The 23,436-nt window shown below is 36.5% G+C and overlaps 4 protein-coding genes across 7 annotated transcripts in view; 2 read left to right on the plus strand and 2 right to left on the minus strand.

Annotated features, from left to right (window-relative positions):
- Nucleotides 1-102: 102 nt before the first annotated feature.
- LOC122523895 (short-chain specific acyl-CoA dehydrogenase, mitochondrial) lies at nucleotides 103-2,831 on the minus strand. Its single transcript, XM_043645849.1, has 5 exons — nucleotides 2,080-2,831; nucleotides 1,898-2,000; nucleotides 1,033-1,700; nucleotides 742-965; nucleotides 103-653 (listed from the first exon to the last, which is right to left on the minus strand). The coding sequence occupies exons 1-5, from the start codon at nucleotides 2,111-2,113 to the stop codon at nucleotides 441-443; spliced, it is 1,242 nt and encodes a 413-aa protein (XP_043501784.1). The 5' UTR covers nucleotides 2,114-2,831; the 3' UTR covers nucleotides 103-440.
- Nucleotides 2,832-2,964: 133 nt separating this feature from the next.
- LOC122523898 (MAPK regulated corepressor interacting protein 2-like) lies at nucleotides 2,965-4,570 on the plus strand. The gene is made up of 4 exons (XM_043645853.1): nucleotides 2,965-3,145; nucleotides 3,706-3,818; nucleotides 3,897-4,019; nucleotides 4,116-4,570. Exons 1-4 carry the CDS (start codon nucleotides 3,141-3,143, stop codon nucleotides 4,190-4,192), a joined length of 318 nt encoding a protein of 105 aa, XP_043501788.1. The 5' UTR covers nucleotides 2,965-3,140; the 3' UTR covers nucleotides 4,193-4,570.
- Nucleotides 4,571-5,445: 875 nt separating this feature from the next.
- On the minus strand, nucleotides 5,446-7,382 carry LOC122524266. The gene is made up of 5 exons (XM_043646413.1): nucleotides 7,314-7,382; nucleotides 6,617-6,761; nucleotides 6,340-6,555; nucleotides 5,803-6,212; nucleotides 5,446-5,735 (listed from the first exon to the last, which is right to left on the minus strand). The coding sequence occupies exons 1-5, from the start codon at nucleotides 7,380-7,382 to the stop codon at nucleotides 5,562-5,564; spliced, it is 1,014 nt and encodes a 337-aa protein (XP_043502348.1). The 3' UTR covers nucleotides 5,446-5,561.
- A 6,884-nt stretch (nucleotides 7,383-14,266) lies between these two features.
- LOC122523900 (glutamate receptor ionotropic, NMDA 2B) overlaps nucleotides 14,267-23,436 on the plus strand; it is a 58,542-nt gene continuing 49,372 nt past the window's right edge. For all 4 annotated transcript variants that reach the window (XM_043645854.1, XM_043645856.1, XM_043645855.1 and 1 more), the window contains exon 1: nucleotides 14,267-14,538. The gene's annotated coding sequence lies outside the window, so the exon portion shown is untranslated. The remainder of the gene's footprint in view (nucleotides 14,539-23,436) is intronic.

Here is a 23,436-nt window from a genome sequence, read left to right on the forward strand (position 1 = left end):
TGGCTCGATTAGAACTTTCACTATCTGTTTCAAACTTGTAGTTTCTTCATTAAATTTCGCTAATGCGGGTTACTTTTATGGAGTTGGACTACACTGTGCGTAATATATACTACCTGTATTATAATATTCATTACTTAATATGTAGGTAAGCATTAGCTAGTTCTTATAACAAGCAGGATAAAAATCATGAATAGCAATTCCTGTAATATTGACAAGGATTAATCAGTGAAATACCAATATATATGTGTAAATGCATGCTGTGCATTAGCATACATATATACATGTGTATTCATGTGTCAAAAATTTTCATAGATAAAAGTAAATAAAAATAGAGAGCATATAGAGTATGCAAGACTTATTGTTTTTTTTTCTTATATATATAAAATTATGCCATATAAAAAATATATAGAAATATGTAGCTTGTGCATACAAACTAAGATTTAACTGAAATCATATTCTTTGATAAGATTTCCAGCTATAACCAATTTTTGTATTTCTGAAGTTCCTTCATATATTTCTGTAATACGTGCATCTCTATAATGTCGTTCTGCAGCCATATCAGTGACGTAACCCATACCACCTAATATTTGTATACACTGATGCGCACAAAAAGTAGCAGCTTCAGATGCTGATAGTTTCGCCATAGCAGCTTCCTATATATAATATCTTTTTACTACTTAGTTTCTTTTTAAATAACTATAATATAGCTTTAACATATATATACGAAAAGAAATGTTATACCTTCGTATACGGTTTACCAATATCTTTAAGATATGCAGCTCTCCATGTTAATAATCTGGAGCTTTCCAATTTTAAAGCCATATCTGCTAATTTTTGTTGAATGATTTGCAGTTTCATAATAGGACTTCCAAATGCTTCGCGTTTAGCTGCATATTCTATTGCACAATCGAGAGATGCTTGGGCTATTCCAAGAGCTTGGCTAGCAATACCTATTCTTCCAGAATCTAGAAAGTATCTGTAATTTTAATGGATCATCTAGCGTTATATGTACTAAAACGTGGATATACCGACCTAATGTCATCATTGCAATTTTAAAACCCATTCCTGGTTCTCCTAAAATATTTTCTTCTGGTATTTTACAGTCTTCAAATATCAAAGAACAGGTACTACTACCTCTTATACCCAACTTATCTTCTTTTTTACCTAAGGATAAACCGCTTATAGGTTTGTCCACTATAAAACTGCTTATACCTTTATGCTTCTTTGATTTATCCGTGGTAGCAAATAAAATAACTGCCTTTGATTCATACCCATTTGTTATCCATGATTTAGTTCCATTGATAACATATCCATCTCCAACATTTTTTGCAACAGTAGAAGCAGCACCTGCATCCGATCCATTACCAGGTTCGCTCAGAGCAAAGCAACCAACTTTTTGCCCATCTATAAATGTTCTAATATATTTTTCTTTTTGTTTCGCAGTACCAAACTTTTCAATAGGTCCCAGATACAATGAATTATGTACGCTCATTATTACTCCTGTACTAGCGCAGCCTCTAGATATTTCTTCCAGAGCAATTGCATATGCCATATAATCTAAGCCAGTTCCACCTAAATTTTCAGGAACCGCAATACTTAAGAGACCAAGCTCTCCCATTTTTTTTATTTGTTCTTTCGGATAAAGATGTTCTTTATCCAATTTTGCTGCGATAGGTTTTAGTTCGCCTTCTGCGAAATCTCTATATTAAAGTATCAATGATGTTTAAACATTCTTTCAAACATATAAAAAATACTAAAATTTTTTTTGAATTGGCTTATGTATTAATTCAATACGATTAGTAATAAAAATTTGTCATGATTCAGATAGTATATAGTGTTATAACAAATGTATTAGTGTAAAACTAAATAATAATCAACAAAATAATGTGATTATAACCTGCAAGTTTTGTATAGCATCTGATGTGTCTCGGGTAAAGAAGAAATTGAAGCGATGTTTCGAGCAGTCGAGTAGCATGTTGGAAAAAAATTACGGAGTTTTCCTGAAGAGAGAAAGAAGATGACAAGAAAAATCTATGCGACTCGATCGTCCGATTATGTATATCATAAATATGAGCTCACCATATAATCTCAAGTTCTGCATTATGTAGTACATTCGTAAATATTCGACTCGAATAAAGTGATAAGTAGGATTTAAGTTTATGATAACGAGTATATTTACATAGAACTAATAGGAATAATATAAATACAAATAAAATATAGTTAATTAATTGAAATTATTGTACCATACACGGACAGAAATAAGGCGTATAATATTGGTATTTAAAATTAAATTAAAAAATAAGATGACTGTATATAAGAATATTTATGTGCTTCTTCGTTTAATTTAATTTATTCGTCTTCACTTTCTTACACGTAAGATGAAAGTCCACCTTATCGAGCGATCATTATCGTTAAATGGATTGTTGTTTTTCTTGCTTTATTTTTCACACGGTATCATATTCAATTTATGATTCATGCTTTAATCAACTATAAATTAATCTAACACGTTAAGTTATTCAATTAGTCTTCATTGATATATAACATTGACGTAGGCTTAAATAAATGGTACAAGTTTATTTGAAGTACTGTATTATGATAATAGACATTTGCAGGAGTTCATTTTTATTTAACATACTTTTTATTATGTAATTTGAATGTTACTTTAAGAATTTACGATGAAAATATGGCTCATATGTACATATGCATGTAAATGATACGTTGCTACAGCAAAACAAAACCAAAATGAAATTTGGAGCGATTTTTTTCGATAAAAAAAGTCGCAGAAGTAAAAGAGGAAAGATTTGAATGTGTAGGATAGTATGCAAAATAGAAAAATAAAAATAGAAATAGATTATTGAGGTCAACGGCTCTTTCTCTCTTTTTCGAGAGATCATTTTCGTAAGTGAGTTTCCTCTCTATGGTAGTCTCTAGTAACAATGGTCTAATGACACGATATTGTTGACAGGCCTCTGTTGGAATGAGCTTGTAGAAGCTTGTACGACCATAGAGAGTGTTTGTGGTCATACCTAGAGCTTTGTTAACAAAATTTCGAAAATTGTTCTACGATAGAAATTGTTTCTAAAGTTAATTTCGATTTCGTCGGACGATTCATCATAGGGAAATATCGCGAGAGGGACAAAATGAGGTGAGTAAAGTTGTTAAAAGTTACTGGCTTCTCTTGTTGTAATTTCTTTTATACGGCGCCTGTCTGCCCTCTTCTCCTCTCTCCTCTCGAATTTTGTTGGCTAAATAAATGTTTCCTATTTCCAAAATCACGTTTGGCACGATATTATTTTACGGACATTTTGGGCGGCATGCCAATCCAATTAAACGATAAACGTCCGAGCTTGCGACAGTGTATTGCTATTATGATGACGAGGAGGGAGAGGCGGGAAGAGATAAAGGCGGTACGTTAGCTGTCATACAAGGCCGCCATATTTTTTTAAACGACGCTATGCGTTTATCGTTGATTCTCTTAAGATAATAGATACAAGTGTTTTCTTTCGATATTTACTCTATTTCATCGATAATTAATAAATGTTATTAAAATGATTGACGATCATTTTTTTTCTTTATACAATTTCGTGTAATATTTACATACATACATAAAAGTGATATTATTATCGGATGTAAAGAAATTAGAAATAGCTACCAATAAAATATATAATTTTTTTGACGATTTGATGATTGCCTGACTGTTTTCAGTGGAAGATCGCAAATGACTGCAATGAATGGAAAAAGGCTATCTACGATGCCTGTCAAACATCAGCCTGAAACTGTGGCGCAGCATTTTGACTTGATTAAATACATATGTGATTGTACATATTTAAAATAATTAGTCAATGTTCTTTTATTCTTGTAGAAACAAATAATATAGGCATTCTTTCTGCTTACAGCTTGGAACTCCGTATCAAAAGAATTAGACATGTGTAATCAGCCTCATTTGAATTCTTCGAGTTATAGAAATGGCACTACCGTTACATATTATAAGGAGCACGAACCTAATCCTCAACTCAAAGGTAAATAATCTTTTTATTTCCTTTATTAAAGAATTATTGTGATTGATGTAAGAGTTAGCGGTGTTAAATTAATCTTTATTTTGTTTGTTTATATAGATTTTGAGCCATTTGATCTGGAAGCATGGTGGGGAAAGCGCGTAGTTCAAAATATTACCAGGAATGCGAGTTCCTAGTGCCAGGCCGAAACCGTTGGTTACAATCGAACGTTTTCAAACAGACATAAGAAGCAGAAGAGATAATCTCAAAGTTGGTGCAACCTTGACACAATCCTAACATAAAACCATAACACAGACCGTATTACACAAATACACAGATGCAAACCCAAATAAGAAAACATAGGTAATCGGTTGAGCAACTTGTGAAACTTTTGATAAAGAGTAGATGAATATTACGGAAAAACAAGAGGAAGGGAGAATAGCATTATTTTATGCATATGCTACTAAACAACATTCCTCTTACCTTTGATCGTATTCTAATGCAATGTTATCTTTTACTTCGCCAGTTTAAGAGACACGTGTATTATATGAAATTAAAATTTTTACCTTTTTCTAGTTCTAGCGTACAATATCTTTATAAGATTTATAGCAGTAATTAGGAAGACGTTGATGCATGATGAATTATTTATTTTATTTTGTCAAGAAATATCTAAATATAGGTACTAGGTTATTCCGCAATTCGATTTTCTCTATTAATTAACGATATATATATATATATATATAACACCCGTTAAGATAAACATGTATATAAATAAAAAAAAAAATTCCGTGCGATTTTTACATCTTTAAATTAAGATTCTTGTGGATAGTAAAATTAACTTAATGCACAAAGCATTTAACCGATATTGTAGTCACAATTGACAAAAGCATGTGGATAGATAGTTTTCAACGTATACTTTTAAGAATTTATATATATATATATATATATATATATATATCTGTATGATCTATATGATATATATATATGTATATCTATATGATCTATATGATATATATATCATCTATCTATATATATGATCTATATGATATATATATCATCTATCTATATGATATATATATATGATATGATATGATTAATTGCATTTTACACTAATAAAGATTTTGCTCTTCTCGGCACTTACAAAAAAAAAAGAGATATTTATGTTGAAACAAAAATAGGAACAAATTTTTCTAAACGTATTCTAGAATTATTACTATTAATAATAATATAAAAGGAATGAAATGTTATATTACATACGTGAATTTAGATTGGTAAATTTTTATAGTAGATGCAATTCGCAGAATTATTACTGCATAATTTTAACGATAAGTACGTACACACATACACACATCCACGCGCATATGTATGATATGTATATGTTTATAATATGTATATCTATGCGTGTATAGTACTCTTGTATAAGATTAATTGGATAGCGTTTTTAAAGAGAAAACACGATCAGTGACCTTCTACTAAATGTGAGAGTTTTGTTAATCGTCCAGTCACTTTTTCTTTACTTTCTTACCTATTGTAAAGACTTTTTTTACAACGTGTAGGATGTTTTATTTATCCTCCAGTTAAACGTTCGATGCATTCCAAAAATTCCTCCTTTCTCAAACACTTTGATTTGTTCTCGATCATAGATCTTGCATGATGTAACGTATTACATTTTAAACGGTCTACGGTTCGTTCCAAATTTGATAAATTCCTTTCGATGGCACGTTTTTCGCTATTTAACATCTGTTTGATCGATGAAACTTTGTAGAAACATGATATTCATTTTATAAAAAAATGATCGAGTACATACCGTATGGCCAACGTTTAATCGTAGAAAATCGCGTATTTGAGTGATCGAAGTTTGCGTATAATTATCACATTTTCGTGTTAACGCAGTTTGAGTGGCACAGTTAATACCGGTACGTTCGACTTTAATGGACGTTGAAAGATTTTTTAAGAGTATTACAACTTTATCTGGCGAACTTTCATGATATTTCTCCTCGCAATCGAAAATTTCCAATTTTAAGTGTGCTACTTTTGCACTAGTCATAGGCGAATGTTTGATTTTCATTTGCCGAGTGTTTGAGAATCCGATTACATATTCATCATAAGAAATTCCATTTTTATGCGATTCAATGCAGAGGACTTTTTTATCAACGCTTTTGGACACGATGTTCTTATTTTCAAGATTACATCTCGTTAAAGAACATTGTTTACATTCTGTAAAATCGTTTGTAACCGTTTGCTCCCTTTTAAAATCATTTGTAAGATTTTGTATGTCGTTGTTTTTTTGCGAGCTCTCATCGATACTTTTGCTTAAATCGTTCCGAGTCTATGATTTAATCACGAAATGAGCTTTGTAATATTTTCATTTTAGAACAATTAATTGGAGTTAGTACCTTTCGCTTGAGACTCTTGATAATTTCTCGCAGTACTAAATTTTGAGACTTCAATTTGTCTGTTTCGTTATCGTACTCTCTCTCATTGACTTTCCAAGTAAACTGTCTCAGTTTCTTTACAGCTTCTTCGAAGAGTGGTTCGACTTTTGTCAAATTTGCCACGGCTGCGGAAGTAAGCTGAAAGGTATTTTCAAGAACTTGGAAAATCGTCGATTATAAACTCACCTTCTGCGGTAAAGCGACACAAGGTTTTAACGTCGAGATCGAAGTGCTCTAAAGTTTCCAACAAATTTGCTAATTCGCGAGTTCTCCTTTCGAAGGATACCTTTTCTCTCGTGTTTTCCTTTATTTTTTCGTCGAGTCGACATATCTAGACAAAAATCTGCTTGATTATTCTAAAAAGCGAATTACTTGATTAATGACATTTACGTGAACCGCGAGGAAATTTCGGTGCACGTATACACGTATATTTGTATTAGTGTAATGTATTGGGAAACAGATCGTCATAGGAAATTAAATAGAAATTACTATTTCCGCTCGACAGAAATCACGAATTAAATTATCCGATCGGATAGTTCGTTATATTAGATTTAGGGAATTAGATTTTGCACCGAGAACGTTTAGCTCGTCTAAATGGAAGACAGAGGACCTCGGGATTTCTCTATATCGAGTAGAGTATTGCTGCAAATGTTGAAAAGTAGAGTCAAGAGGAAGTACTTTGATCCTAAAGCTTTCCGCACGCGGACCGCGATTGTAATCAAAATTGCATTCTCGATCCTTGAAAGGGGGTGTCGTATGGACTTTGAATTTACAGTCGCGAAAGGAACTTGGGAATTACATTTACTTCGTCCTATAGAATATCTCTCTTCTCCTTCTATGTCCGCTTATCAATTTGATAAATATTAAAGATACGTAAATATACCTTTTCTTTTGCTTCGTTGTAAAAAACGAATAATTCGTCGTGCTTTTTCTCCACCTCTTCGTATCGCATATTTTTCGAAATATTTTGCCGTTTCTCTTCAACAGATTTTTTCGCGTCTTTGAGCTCGCTTCTGAAACGAGAATCGTTTACTCGGTGGTATTAAAGAAAGATTTTCCTAGTCTTTAGTCTAGCTGTTTTTTTTTCTTTCTTCAATAACGACAAAATTCTATGTAGGAGTATTCGATAGATCGATCGATCTCGAGTCATAGCGCGGATACTCGCATTTGGAATAACGAGACGAAGCCGTCAGCGATTACGCAGCTTTACTCTCTCTTTCACGCTCGCTATCACTATCACGGCATAAATTATTGTGGGCGTAATCGCGCAGACAAACGATCGTTCTGTGCTCTGCTTAATCCTTCGTGTACTGCGTTGGAATACGAAATGCTGGGGCTCTTTCCCTCATCCTCTCTCATTCTAGATGAGTCAACAAACTAAGACCATTAACCGTAAACACATATATTCTGTATATGTACCAGCAGGTACGTCTGTCTGTGATTTTGCATCAACTCGAGTTCGATCGTACGACACGTTTAACACGACTTCCGATCTACTTACTTTCCCCTTTACGATAACAGAAGAGGACATTAAGAAAACTTAACAGCGAGTTCAAATTATTCGATCTATCGAATCTATCTATCTATCTATCTACCAGATTGTCGTTCGAAGTTCTTCTTTGAAAATTTCCTTCCCTTATCTTTGCGTGTCCCTTGCCTGTAGCGATTTATCTGACCGTCTCAACGAAATTTATTACGTAAACGTGTGTACTACTATTGTATGCGTCGCTCGTTCGTGTGTGTACACCACCCTGTTTCCTGCCTCCTGTCAAGCTAGATATGTATAACGATAAATAACCATATACATAGATTGCGTCTCATATCAGCTTATAATGCACGCGTAAAGACGCCGTGTGCTTTACATGCTGAAATGTAACTCCTCACGCTTTCATCCTGATCATAAACACATTGAATATTTTAGTCAATTAATAGTATTTCGAACACTTTCAAGGCTTAATATTAATGATAATAACGAGGACAAAATGATTATTGTAAAAGAATTCGTTCTAAATTTGACTTATTTAACCAATTTAATCCGCCAACGAAAGTCTCCCTCCCCTACACTTTATTATTATACATAGTGTTTCTCTGAACGGACTCCGAGCACGTTTCGAATGAAATTTATTTTTACAGGAGAACGCGAAGCACATGGAAACGCTTTTTCACGAGAATTTTTGTTTTCTTTCGTTTCATTTCACGAACGATTTCGTTCATTGGAACGAGTACCGCGACCCTAGATCCACGATTGATTTCGGTTGGAAAAAGATTATGACACGGCCTCGGGAACCAAATTGGGAGTGGAGAAAGAAGGAAAAGGACAAATGAAAGAAAGAAAGAAAAATGGAAATTGTTCGTTGGATAAACAAAGCTCGGCACGTTGGAAGGTATTAATCGTTGTTGAATTTTTCAATCCGATATTCAATATGATACCACGAATCGCACGTGCCGATCAAATATGCCAGCAATTGAATTTCTCACGGATTCCTTCTCCTACAGAGATTCGAGATACTATTCGTTCGTACGAACAACGAGGAGGAATGAAGGAATGCATGTTCGATCCAGTGCGACTAATCAAGATTAATGGGAATCGAGATAGATCGATGTACCTTTTCTTCACGACTTTGACTATCCAATGTATATATTATAATTTTAGCTATATATTTTACAAAATGGTTCATTATTCAATCCATTCTATTTTTGTTTTTATTTATCAATCCAGTCATGAATGGTATATGAATTTTGTTTATCAATGTTTCGCTTTTAAATGTACAAAACCTCTTTCGCAATAAAATATTCATAAGTATAAGATATATATATCGTAGGAGATAGAATTGAAGAGGTAAGTACGATCGATCAAAGGAATTTGGATCGTTACCTCGTCCTATGAGCTTTTATTCGTTCACGCATCGCCGTGTTCTTCCAAAGGTCCCTCTCGTTTTCCGTCTCTTTCAACTTTATTTTCATTTCCGTGACGTCTCGCAAGCATTCCTCAGCGAATCTTTGAATCTCTGAAGATTAATCGACGATTTTTTCCTTTCTTCTCCTTACCCTTAGACGGGGTTTTTCGTTAGTTCGTGTTTTGTCGCTATATGCATAGAAGGACTCTCGATATCGAGGAGATCAAATATAGCACACGGATGAAAAAAGCAACTAGATTTCGTAATCCACGCGCGATTCAAATTATTTTCGATTGTTAAATTGTTATTTAACGTTAAAATTCCCATCCGCGTTCACTCCTACCTTTATTTTCGATCGTCGAACGATCCAATCGCAAGTCTTCTCGATGCTTCTGTGATCGCAATTTCATTTCGAAAGTTTCCTGCGTTCGGACAAACTTAATATCGATCTCTTCGAGCTTTCTACGAAATCGCAATGAATTCTTTCGTCGTTTCTTCAAAAAATGCTACATTTATAAGGTAATCTCTCTCGAGTTTTTTATATTTCATCGAAAAGAAAAAGAAAATAACGATACCGCATTCAGTCATTTTCCGTGGAAGAATTGACGTGTAATAACATTGTTTCACAGTAAAACCATTCTGCTCTTTTGCTCCATAAACAAATATGACGTAACCTCGACGTAACCTTCGAACAGAACTTTCCGATTCGTTTGACGCCAGTGGTGTATGCGAATCCTCTCTTTCTATCTCTTTCCTGACAAGCTGCATTCGCTGCAAGTTGTCCGCAGAAAGAGTTAATCGATCAAGAACGGATCGAACTATTCCCGCTTGATGCTTCTATCTATCGTTAAGCTTCGACGTTTTTTTTATAATAATGCTTTCAAATTTGACGCGTTCGAATTTCACGCCGAACGGATATTGTCATATTTTTTTCTCGTTTATTTTTACAATCTAATTTACTGTTTCTTATCAAACCGATATAATATTATTATAATAATGAAAATCTTCATACTCAGCAGAGAGTTATTTATGTACCGACGTAAATTACAAGTTTCTAAATTGGTACTTCGTTCCAAATTGAAAACCACTGGAGATCAATGCGAAATAGTTAAATAATGTAAATTAACTTAATTAAAGGTTACATGCTTTACGAATAATATTTCAAATGCGCATGACTAAAATTCAAAATCTCTCTGCGTATTTGTAATTTTCCTGTAATTATGATTCAGCATTGTTTTAGATATACGTCACGCCCTGCGGGGGTAAATGTGCTGGTTAAAGATATTGTTACGTGTCACATGGTAACCGATTAAATATAAATTCGATGTAGAGAAATGTAAATGACTTTGGTAAAGAACACCGTGCAGCCAAAGGGTTAAATATCTTCCTGGGTGTACACGGAGAAAATGCAGAGAGAATGAAGTTTTCTCTTTGTTCGTGATACGTGGTACGCGCGTAGAAAAGAAAAGGAAAATAAAATGGTAGAAAAGAGAGACAGGAAAGGATCCTCCTTGTTACACGTTAATGATCTCTCACCAGTCTCATTTTTCACGATGGAAACGAAATACGAAAATAGTAAGTCTGCAGGGACATCATCGTTGTGCACGTTGGACATTCCGGATGTTATAGTTTGCATCTCCTATTTCGAAAACAACAATGTCAGACATTAATAAACGCGCGAGAATATGCGCGTACTGTCGCGTCTCGTTACTACACTTTCAATGCTTTCTGGGACAAAAAAGAGAAAGATCGAAAGCTACCTCGATGTTAGACTCGACTAACCCAAGCAAATGCTAATATACGAGGAAAACTTTTGGATTTTTTTTCCAGTTTTTCTTTTTTTCTTTTCTTTAAATTACCGATGCACAATTTAATTCATTACGTCATTGTTGGTATTGTTCGTTAATTGTCTCTATTTTTCTACTTCCTTTTACTTCGACTAATCGTAAAATCTCTCAAAGATTTACCTTTATTCCCCAAAGGAGAATTTCTTTATTAATCCGGTAAATCGCGCTCATTGTTCGAGATTCGGTTGATCTTTCGCCGCGATCTTTCCCGTACTACGAAGGTGGAATATGGACTCGATTAAAAGTTTCAAGACTGATTTCAAAAGCGAAATATGCTCGAGCGAAAGTTTCGAGGGTTTAGACGACCGTGGATAAAAGTTTTGGTGGACCGAGAGTCATCGGTGGACCAAGAAAAAAGGCAAAGAAGATCATCCCCTTTCGTTTTTCTTCCTTATCTTTTTTCTTTTTTTTTTCTTTTTTTCTCTTGTTTTCCTTTTCGTCCATCTTCTTTTTTCAAAGAAAACGTTAAAGTTTCAACGTCGACAGGAGGTGCTCTATCTCGAGATAAAATCAACTCGTTCTACTATTGCGTTCTTTTCAATCTCGATCCTGTCGAACTTTAATGAGGTTCTCCTAGCTTTTCGATGAAGCTACGTACGTTTCCGGTCTAACGATGACGTGTAATTTGCTTTCTCGTACCACTTCAGCACGTACTCGTTCAGATAGCAACAGGTATAAGAAGAAAATCTTCGAGTAAAAAGGTTGATAGCGAGAGGATGACCGTCGTCTTATTTTCTCTCCTTCTTCTTCGATTTATGGAAGAGAAAAAAAAATAATAAGAAGAAGATGGCCTTTGGCACGAAATACTTTCTCCTCGGCGGATGTGCCTAAAACTCGGATACCAACTGAGAAATGAGAGAGTGGCGATAAGGTTGCTTGGTGGCTCGAGTCAAGTACGAGCTTGCAAGTTCGAGTTTTAACGAGATTTCATGCGAACAAAGAGATAGAAAGAAGAGATGCAGAAGGAGGAGGAGGAGGAGGGGCAGAGAGAACTCTCAATGATATTGACCCACACGTACAAACGCAACAGGTTCGTCTTTTTTTCAACCGTGTTGGATGATACTTTTCGTACGAATTTGCTGAAAGTCGTGGGTACTTAAAATGCGTCCCGTCTATGTGCGTTAATCACGAGTAACCAACCCTTCTGCTTCCGAGCACGTACTTTAGTAACATTATTTTCGAGAGATCTTTTCGGAAGGCTCGAGGACGATTATGATTTTTGGCATTTGTATTTGTATTGTATTTTTGTATTTTGACATTTGGTAAGGGGGAGAGGGTAAAGTTTTCGCAAGATACACATAGGTTTGTAAACCAGATAAGATAAAAATAGAAAGGGAAGACTTTTGTTTGTAGAATTTTTCAATCGATATGGCATAAAGTGAACGCGGCTAACAATAAGTAAATGCATGGCGAGACATCGAGTAGACGGCAAAGGAAGTCGGCCGCCGTCTATGGAGATTATTCGAGTAGCTAATCGATCTGGCTTCATCCCGAAGACAGATGGGGAACAGACAACATTCCATGTAATTCCGCGTCGTCCGGAGGAGCTGGAAGCAACGCGTAGAACGTCACTAGAATCATGGTTTTCGGAGGTATTAAGTACCATTGTTCGATGACGTTCGAGAATTTAACCGAGGAAATATCTCCGTGTTTCTCTCCGTGTCAAACCTGACACGGATATTAAATGTCTTTTCCTTTAAACACATAGGTTTCATCGTTACCGTTGCCGTCACACAAACGAGTTGTCGAAACTTTCCTACGAATGTTTTTATTATTATCATCGTTATTTATTGTCAAACGCGGGACGTATATAAGTAGGGATTTTACGACAGGTCGGAAATGAAATAACGCATCGGATGGACCGTGGCGCTTCTTTTTCTCTCTTCTCTCTCTAGGATCAAATTTCATTAGCATAATTATATTAGGTTTTATCTTACCGTAGCGGACGAGCGTGAAACACGGTTTATTGTTAAACCTCATCTCATTCTGCAAGATATCTAAGCGCGAACGTTCTATTTGGTTGGAATTTTCCTAAACAATTGAATTTAATGAAGACATAGAAAACTATGAGAACCTTTGGTTGAATCGTTCGACGTTTACGTGAATGGTAAAACGATCTCGCTCTTACTCATAAGGTATACTCTCGAGTATGATTTGTAAATTCATCCCGAGCATCGATAGAAACGGAACGGATAAATGCATTTCCTACAGTTATTATTATTTCGAGATGAGAGAAAAGAGGCCAGAGGTAGGGAGGGAGGGAAGCTTATTACGGCAAATCGTGGTGCTGTGAGGTATTTAATTAGCACCGATTATCTATCAACCGATCATTTGAAAAGCTCTCGACGAATTAACAACGCAACTGTCGTTAATAGGAAGCCGCGTGTATATGTTTTCGATTGCTCGGAGGAAATCCATTAAAACTGGTATACCACTCGCAAGTAACCCGATTTTCGGTTGGAAAAACACATATCGTTATTCCATTAATTTGAACGAACTCGTCGAGTAGTTTGCCTAGAATATTTATCAATTTATCGAGTCATTCTCATCGATGAACGATCAAGCGAACGCGAGGAGATCCGCGGAATGAGATGAGTGCTCGTTGTTGTTTTACCTTTCCATTTAGTTACCGTTCATTTCTCTTCGCGCTTCATTTAACCTTGGATTCCATCCGGAACTTTCATTAAGAGTATACTTTCGTCCTGATTTTAATCGTACCAAAATATTTACGCTTCTTTACTTGAGAAGGAGAGCAAATGAAAGAGAGAGAGAGAGAGAGAATATGGAATGCAGGATCGTTTCAATCAAGAAGGACAAATCCTCTAATTTATAAGGGTGGCTACCAAGGGAAGCGAGAATCTTTTAGGGAGTAAAAGGTTGAAAATAAAAAAGAAGAGTCGCAGGATCGGACATCGAAGAAGGAGAAGAAGAAGAAGGTATAGTACCCCACGAAGGTGTTAGCTCGAGCGAGTTTCGAGGTGAAACGCGTGCGCGAGCGGTTTTAATCGGAGACGGAGGGAAGGGCGAGGGTGAGGGTGAGGGTGAGGGCGGGGGCGCGGTCACGGGGCAGAGAACAGTTGCTCCCCAGTTGGCTTTGATACGCGTTCCGCGACTGTCCTCCCGCATCTCGACTTTTCTCTTAACCGCGTTCTTTCCTCGGAGTCGTCGTTCTCTTCCCGTCGTGTCGCGAGACAACGTACACCATCCCTCGTTATTTCTCAAGGGAGAATAACGGGAAGGGTTTGGAACAACAACCAGGAGGAAGAAGAGGAGGAGGAGGAGGAGGAGAAGGAGCAACATCATTCGAAGGAAGATTCTCACCGTCGGGAAGATGCGACACGAAGGAATGCGCGAATCTTTGCTGGTAAAATACTTTTGTAATATTTCTTTGTCTTTTTTATTCTCGTTGTAAATCATCTCCGATATCTATTATCTCGTCATTATTATTTGTTGTTGTTGTTGTTGTTGTTGTTGTTGAATTATTCGCATTTTATTCTCTGCGTCCTCGCGAGATGGGAGGAATTTTTTGATCTATCGATCGATCATGATTTTGTTACCACGAACGGACGACGTATTCATTTGATTTCTTTTTATTTCTCGTTGGAACATTCGACGTCTCGACGTCGTGACGGCAATTGGGTATCGATTCTCATTTCGCTTATACACGAGGCACATCGTGTATAAGCGTGCGTCGGTCCTACCTCCGACCCTCTGTACAATAGTACACGTCTGACGAAATAGCAGAAGACGCGAGAGTGAATAACTATCGCGGGACTTTTCTTTTCTTGCTTTTCCTTCATTTCCCGAATTTTTCGAAGGCAGACAAAGAGAGAGAGAGAGAGAGAGAGCACGCTCGTAAAACGCCGATTCATTTCTTCCAACAAATTAAATTGATCATTTCTTAAAATGGGAAGAAATGCGAGTAGTCGATAATATTTATCTTTCCAAAGTATCTTCCTTCCTATTATACGAGCTCGAATAACAACGAAAAAAGTCGTTATTTTCTTAACATTTTGCATTTCATCGACAACGAGCCTCTTTATTTATCTTTTTTTTTTTATATCAAGCTACGATACGGTTAAAGTTTTGACTCTAATTTGACCATGCACGACGATTTGTTGTTCCATTTGAAAGTTGAATCGCGTAAATTCTTGAACGGGTAGTTATTAAAACGATTCTCAATTTGGGTCGTAACGTGATCTAGCTAACATTCCCGCTCTTTAAATCATGATTTTTCTTTTCCGTTATATTTGTACGTTTAATAAAATTCATTCCCTTTTCTCTCTTTTCTTTCTCTCTCTTTCACTGTTTCTTTTTGTCTCTGCTTTTCCATAGATATCTATTTATTTCTCCTTTCGTTCGATATTTACACCTACATAAATACGTAGAGTTACTCATACATATGCGTTGGCACGTCGAGCAACGTGATGAATGGTGCGTCAACGTCACGAATTTCCTATACCGTCGATCATGACAAATCCGATATGTTTCGAGTTCATGAAGAGATTATTAGCCGGCGCTTTAACATAATTTTCTTCGGGTATCTTTAGAGATATTTTTTCCTTTCGCTATTAGGAGTCATCGTTCGTTATGACAAAAGAAAGCGGTGTAGGGTGGAAAGGATAAAATCGATCCGTCCGATCAGTCTATTATGGTCTTTCGTGGTATGCCGTCCTGGATAAACAGGGAAAAGAATGAGCAGGATAGAGGAGGAGGAGGAGGAGGAAGAGGAGGAGGAGGATAAAATGATACGACGGAAGAACGTTAATGGCTTGTGTGTCTAGGTTCAAAGATATTTTCGGTATTTGCGTTCTCTTTTCCGTTCATCTACCTGCAGTAAACGGAATCCAGAATATCGAGGTTGCTGCCGGCATTAGCCGGAGATAACCATTAACAGCGTTTTCCTGCCCGTTGCGCGAAATCCACGCGAGCTAAAACTCGAATCACGTGGTACATCCATTTTCACCGAATTTTACTCTTTTTTTTGTTCTGTTTTTTTTCTTCGTTTATCTAGGTAGAAATTTACCCAACGACTTGGCACGCTTTTTGTTTCTCTCTCTCTCTCTCTCCGAACGTTAGTTGTGTCAGACAATCGAAACGAAAAACGGCTACGGGAATATGATTAATTATATTGTCAAAGTTTGCTTCAGCTATTGTCGTTCGTCGAGCATAAAGGAGAGAAATGGGGAAGTCGAGTAAACATCGCGAGTGACATCGCGTTGTTAATCGCGTGAACGTCGAGTGAACTTGGTAAAGATGGGCGGTATTTAAGGTACATACTCTTGCATCGTTTCTTACCCCCTATCCCCCTTCTTACTTCTAGTTTCTAGTTTCGTTATTAATAAAATTTAATAACGTCGTTAATACCGTCGAGAGAGTAACACAATGATCGAATTAAGCGGTACCAACTACTATTTCTTTGGTACTTTAAGTTAAATCCTTCGTAAATCGTTGGAACGTTTGTAGTTTGTAGATTCATTCGCGAATATTCCAATTTTCATAAAACAAGGATTTTCTTTAGGCGAATTGGCAAGTTGATTTTTGGCGCGAAAAGGGATCGCGTTTATCGGGTCATAGCTTTATCGTTACACCCTCGATCTTTTAATTCAAACAATCCTGATTTCGCAGTGCTCTTAGTTTCCAGGATAAATTTGGACAAAAGCCACGGGTCGGTATTCTTAAAAAATATCTTCGAATCTCTTAAGACGACTCATAGTTCATCAATGGATGTAGGTCGACGCGTGCTCGGAATTCGATTTTTCCTCGATTTTCGCGCTCGGTTTGTTTCTTTATAATTTTAATGAAAAAAACAAAAAATAAACGCCTCCATTTATAGAACTATGTATGCGCGTTTGTATATCCATTCATAGGAAATTTGTACAAATGCCGATATTTGAAATATCTATTTGAAAATTTTCCTTGGACGAAAGATCCATCAGGATGGTCTTTATTCAGGAATGGGAAAAGAGAAAAACAAATAGAAACGTGTTAGGGCGATCTCGTAGAACGATACAGCATTGAATAATTCATTTCTTATTCGAGCTTCGTAGATCATTCATAGGAACGCGTGGGTCTTACGAACTTGTGAAACTTTTTAAACGTATTGAAATCACCATCGGGAATGGCCCAGAGACTTTTCAATTATAAATTTTACAGGGATCTTCCAAGTATCTAACTAGTTATCAACATTGTATTAAGTTAGACAAAGTTTTCACGCGCGTATACCCATGCCGGACAGCAATATCCTTTTTCCTTTCTTTTTTCTTTGCGAGCTAGTTCTTTATTTTTTATAGAAAGAAAAAGAAAAAAAAAAAGAAACTTTTCAAGAAGACACAGCAACCATCGCCACGTTAACGTTCGATGTAACGAACTTGCTTCTATTATCTTTGCGATTAATTATTTCTTGTATATCATTGTTTATCAAAACAAAATGTCTACCCGTCGTTGTTCCATTTTGGATTTAAACGATGAAAATATTTTCTTCGCGAGGATTATCGCGTCAAAGTTTCTCGCCGAATGTTATCGTAAGCGAAAACGCTTAGAGGAAAAGAACGTGTCGCAACGATCCATCTATGAAGAGATAATTATTTCAACCTCGGTAGTTCGCATGGGAAGGGAAATGAATATAGTTCCTTTTTAACGATCCCAGTGCGATTACGTGTAGGAAACAACGCCCTAATGGACCTAATGTATCTTACTCTACCGGTTTGTTCTTCTGCGAACGCATATTCCGAATGCGCGTATACGTTTACTACTCTCGCGCATACTGCAAAACTGCTTTTTTTTTTACCAAGTCGACTAATTTCCGAGCTACGTAATATATATATGATCTTTTTATATATTCAGAAAATAAGAAACCCTCGAGAACGGCTAATGAAATTTTTTCTTTAACGTTATCAATCGATTAAAAGTGCTACACGCGACGACGGGGCATAAAAAAAGTGCGTAGAAAAGCTCGTAAAGAAACGCGTATCGCATCAACTTTTACCTTCTTTCCCTTTTCCTTTCAAATGCTTCCTGCTTTTTGCTCCTGGCGAGATACTTGGGTTACTAGAAAGTGGATAAAGGGTGACTCCGCGGGGAACGTATTTTCCTTTCACCTTCTCCTCTCTCTATGCTTCTTTTTATTTTCTTCCTTGTTCTCGTTACATCGCCGTACATCGCGTGTAACCCATCGATCCCCTCCTGGAAAAAAAAAAAAACTTTAAATCGTTCTTCTACTTTATTTATTATTATTTTCCGGTCTATCTCCTTCTGAAATATACAGAGAAAAATCTCAGTTACAGTATACTCTCGAAAGAGTCATCATAGATTTCCCTTCTACGAATACGACAATTTGCTAGAATACGATATTTTCAATTAATAATGATTCGTAAAGGAGAATCGTAAAATGTATCTACCAAATAACTTTTCCTACGAATTCGAGAAAATAAATCTACCTTTTCCCGATCTTATGCTTTCCTTTCGTAGTTTTAATTAAGTTTTTTTTTCGGAGAAGAATTTACAAGAAGGAAGATTCCTGTCAGGTTGAATATTCCTATGGCTTTTTTTGGTTCCATTCCTTCTTGCGAAAATGCAAAGTCAAGTTTTACGAGGGTGGGTCATTTGGAAATATAATTCTTAATCCCTCGTTCGAAATTCGCGTTCCTTATCTTCTTATCTTCTAACGGAACAACTGGTAGAAGACGAATATTTAGTGGTAGGTACTTGACGCGATTGCGTTCTTAGCGATATCATCCTGATTTACATAATAAATGGCTCATACCACATTGATAATGCGACTGTTCTACAGTTCAGACAGTGTTGTCGCGTCTAGGATTATTCTCTAGTATCTTTGCTCCTCAAGATATATTAGAAAGGATTTTCGTTCTTCTTGTTGGAAATAGGATAATTTTCCATCCTGCGGGATAATTGTAAATGTATATTCGAAGAGAGATCGAAGGAAAATAAAAAGGGAGAGCAATTAACTCGCGAAACAATGATCGTACAGTATCCAATTTACGAACTACTGGATTTGTTTGATAGATAGTCTATTTGGTTCATTAATTGTTGGCTAATTAGAACGAATAAAAGAAGAAAATTTATATTGGTAAATGAATACTAACGGGATACGATAAAGATATAATAGGTCATTGGGTGGTTGGTTGGTTGGTTTTCTTCTTCTGATATAAATTCGAAGCTAAAGCAAGCGCAATTTTTGCTCGATTCCTGAAATTTCGCGCGATATCGATAATAGCGAATAGACGAAAAGAATGTAATCGTAGAATGCTTGAAATATTCGAAGCATTATTATCGATTCGAGCGATTATTCTAGCATGGACATAGCGAGTGGAATAAAAGAGATAAAAAAGAATTCGCTACGTCGTATGAGGGAAAAGTAGGACAGGAAGCAATGTCAAATTGTGCGTGTTTCGCTTTTAGAGAAAAAAAGAATGTAGTTTGAAAGAGGTAAAAACATGCGCGGCTTGAGGTTTTCATTCTTCTATGCATACAGGTAGATATATGGTATGTGTACATACAAAGTTTTCTCCTACCCAATGCTCCTTTCTACTTTCATACAAATTTTTTGTTTAATATTTCATGGTACGAACGTCTTCAAATTTATTCCGAGTAGATACTTTCTTACGAAATGTCGATGGAATAAAGATATATCGAGCTGCTAAATTACGGGTTGCGTTAGTTCCAGATACAAATTATCTTCATTGCTCATGGTGGATCGCTGCGTAAAGTTATAGTCGTTATTCCCGTTCATTATCTCGATCTTTTATCATCGAACAAATTGTTTAGGATTTGGAAAAGAAAAAAAAAAAAAGAAGAAGCGAGGAGGGAAACTTGGGCGGCGTTCTCGTGGGTTTAAATGCTATCGAAACATTGATTTTATTCTTCTCTAAGGGGGATAGCAATTTTGGGAAAGCGGGATCTAAAGCGTTGCAGATCGATTTCAGAATTTTTCTAGGAAAAACGATTCGATCACAGTTTCGGTCGCCAGGGAGGAAAAAACACGACGACGACGACGACGAGGACGAGGACGAGGACGACGACGTGTAACGTCGTTGGAGGCCGACAATCTGGAATACAATCGTTTTCGATATATTCACCGGTGAAATTGCATCCACTACGAAGCTATTTTCACGTGGGGTTTAAAGCGATTTCCATTCGGTAGCCGAACGTTCCGACGATTTGCCGATTCTTCCAATTTTCCTGTCCTACCGAAATGAACATTTTTCTTTTCTACCTTTGATATCGACCCACGTATATTTGTTACACGTGAAAATACGCGACAACGCAACACGGGACGTCCCCTACACCTGTCGCTAACACCATCGCTCTTTTTTCCTTTCTTTTTATTTTCATTCGGAAAACTAATTCACGGTCGCAATTTCGAACTTTTCTTACTTTCTCAAACGTGAAATTTACCATTTCAAGCTTCGGACCGATGTCACGCGATCCTACTGAAAATCATCTTAACGTAGCACATTTGATATAATACGGAGAATATTCTTTTCGTAGATTGCAATGACACGTGCTCTTAACGTCGGATATAACATCTGGGAGAAATGACGATAGAAATATAGGATAATTTTTATCCTTGAATTCACGTACCACACGATGTCTCACGCGTTGCAGCCGCACAGACGAATAAACTCACATTTTCCCTGGCATACGTAACACGCGAAAGTACATGCACTTTCAACGTAATACGAGAATAAATTTGTTCGAACTTTTCTTTCCTTTTTTTTTCATCAGACCGCAGGCAGTAGTACCGATTAAACTCATCTAACTCATTTCCTTTTCATTGGATTCAACCAATGATCGTGTAAATAGGACCAACTTGGCGTGTAATCATTGATGCCGATAGTAACTACAAAAAGGTTCTCACTTATTTGGCCGGCCGACAATCGACTCGGAAAACATTTCGATCGTTTTCGTACTATTCCCCGGCGACTATTGCATTTTCCAGAAAATAAAAAGAAAAACTTCATTCGACGAGAGAAAGGGAATATGCTTCGAATGGATATTCGAAACGCATTCAATAATATCGATTCAAGTTGGATCCTAAAACGAGCAGCTACAGATATTGATATATCAAAATATATTTTATTGGAGAATTGCGATTGCACCGTTTACGCGATTAATTGCTGCACATTAGTCGAATAGAATAATTACCGCTCGATAAATTAATACTATTAACAAGAAGGTGCAGAGAATGTTGTCACCGAATGAGATTATCTTAGAAACCGATCAAGGGTATGAGAGATAATTGCTATGGTAATCTATTCGATCGAAGGAAGGAAAGATCCGAACTATCGAGTGATATCAAACAAAAGGGGATACAAAAATTACTATATATCGTATACAATATGTGGAAGATAGGTAGATCAATAGAAAATGTATTTAAGACGATTTAATTATGCAATAATCGATTGATCGTGTCCACCCTGGAATTCTAAGTATCGATATTCGATGTTAATATCGATGGACGAGACGTTGCGCGCTTGTCTTTCGGCATTTGCCTATAAACAATAAGAATCGATGATTACAACGATAACGTTGCCAATCAATGACCCCTTTTCATTGGCCGTTTAACTAACGTATCTACTAGACCATCTTCTAACCATCCGAAATTAATCTTAGTAAAAAGTCAAAGTGAAAACTCATTAACATAATCGATAGACGTCCTGGGCATCGTCACCCCCAACCCCTTCGCGCTTTTATTATACTGGAAATTGTCGTGAGCCGTTACAATTTGCAATTAAAGTTTTGCAATTTCCTGGATTTATCATGAACCTCCTGCGATAGATTTATCCCGTCGAAGAGACAGAAGCATTTCAGATGGATAACTTTACTTTTCCTCTTATTCTTATCCCTCTCTCTCTCTCTCTCTCTCTTTCTCGATGGTTCATTTTCTCTCCAGCTAATTCGCTCGTTCTTCCGTCGAAGGTTCTCGCGCGTATACTTAAGAACTGAACTGATTAATGTAATCCAGATTGTTTCTGGTGTTGCCGTTGTTTGGTTAATCAAATGGGAAACTTCTTTTGACGTGCGATTTAAATATGATGGAGTAAAAGTAGAAATTGTATCTTTCCTTTTAACTTTCCTGGACGCTTAATGTTCTTAATCTTCTCTTGGATACTTAACGGAATGAGACGCCGGGTAATTGTAATTCGATAAAAATGACGAATATATCGTTGAGGGAACACGGGGAACGAGTATATGTAGAAGTACACTCGCGAAAGCTTCTTCGAGGGATAGATACGTGTATAGGAGTATATGTCAAGACCACGCCCTCATTCGTCTTCGAGAATGAAAACCGAGTTTCGAATAAATTCTCAACTAGACGACGAAAGGTGGTCTTAAGCGCAATCGAGTACACTTTCGAGAGAAACGATGTGACTTCACCCTTGCTAAGTATTAATGTTCGTTACGTTAATGTCGTTATCAACGGACAGGAAGATTCGGGAGTAGAAATGGAAAACTTGATTGGATCCTTTCAAAGAGAGAGAGAAACCAAGCTATGATTCCAAATTACAGAATACACGATCAAAGAGCCAATTCGTTTGCCAAATGAACGAATAATGAACGTACAAAAAATGAAAGAAACCAAATGAATGGGGGAAAAAGAAAAACAAGAAAATATACCTACATGCTTGATTATAAATCAATATATTGATTGACAAACGAAGTCAGTGGGAGGCCGTACTAATCGTTTAGAAAATCTATCACAACCCGATCGTTTTAACTTTGCAGTAGTAGTAGTAGATTTAAATAATGCGTTACTCGTTTTCTTCCCTCCTCTCTCCCCTGCAATTGTTTCACCAATCATTCCGAGTTATCCAATAGAATCAAAAGAAAATGAAATTTGCAGGCAAACGTTACGATCCGATGGAAAATCTAATTTTCTTCGTTCGTCCTGGGATAATGAATTAGACTCGCCCGTAAGCAAATGGCCCCCTGAAATTGAAACGAAGATGTTGCTATTTACGTGTACCTTGCGAATCGAGAACGAGCTTTTACGTTTCACTTGAAAAAATACTGTTCCACGATCTACCGTCGGTTTTCGAAGTAACACCTCTCGAGTGCCCTTTGACGATGGGGTGTGTGAGCTTTCGTGTTACAACGTTACTGGACTCTATTTCTCCTTCCTTTAGCTCTTATGATAGAAAGCGAACATCTTTTCAAGTTTACTTATCCTTCCATTTTCTACTCTGAAAATTCTCAATGAAATCCATAACATAGTAGAATGGACAGAGAAAAAGGGAAG

Source organism: Polistes fuscatus, unplaced genomic scaffold (assembly GCF_010416935.1).
Source record: "Polistes fuscatus isolate 324 unplaced genomic scaffold, CU_Pfus_HIC Scaffold7, whole genome shotgun sequence".
Classification (NCBI taxonomy): Eukaryota; Metazoa; Arthropoda; class Insecta; order Hymenoptera; family Vespidae; genus Polistes; species Polistes fuscatus.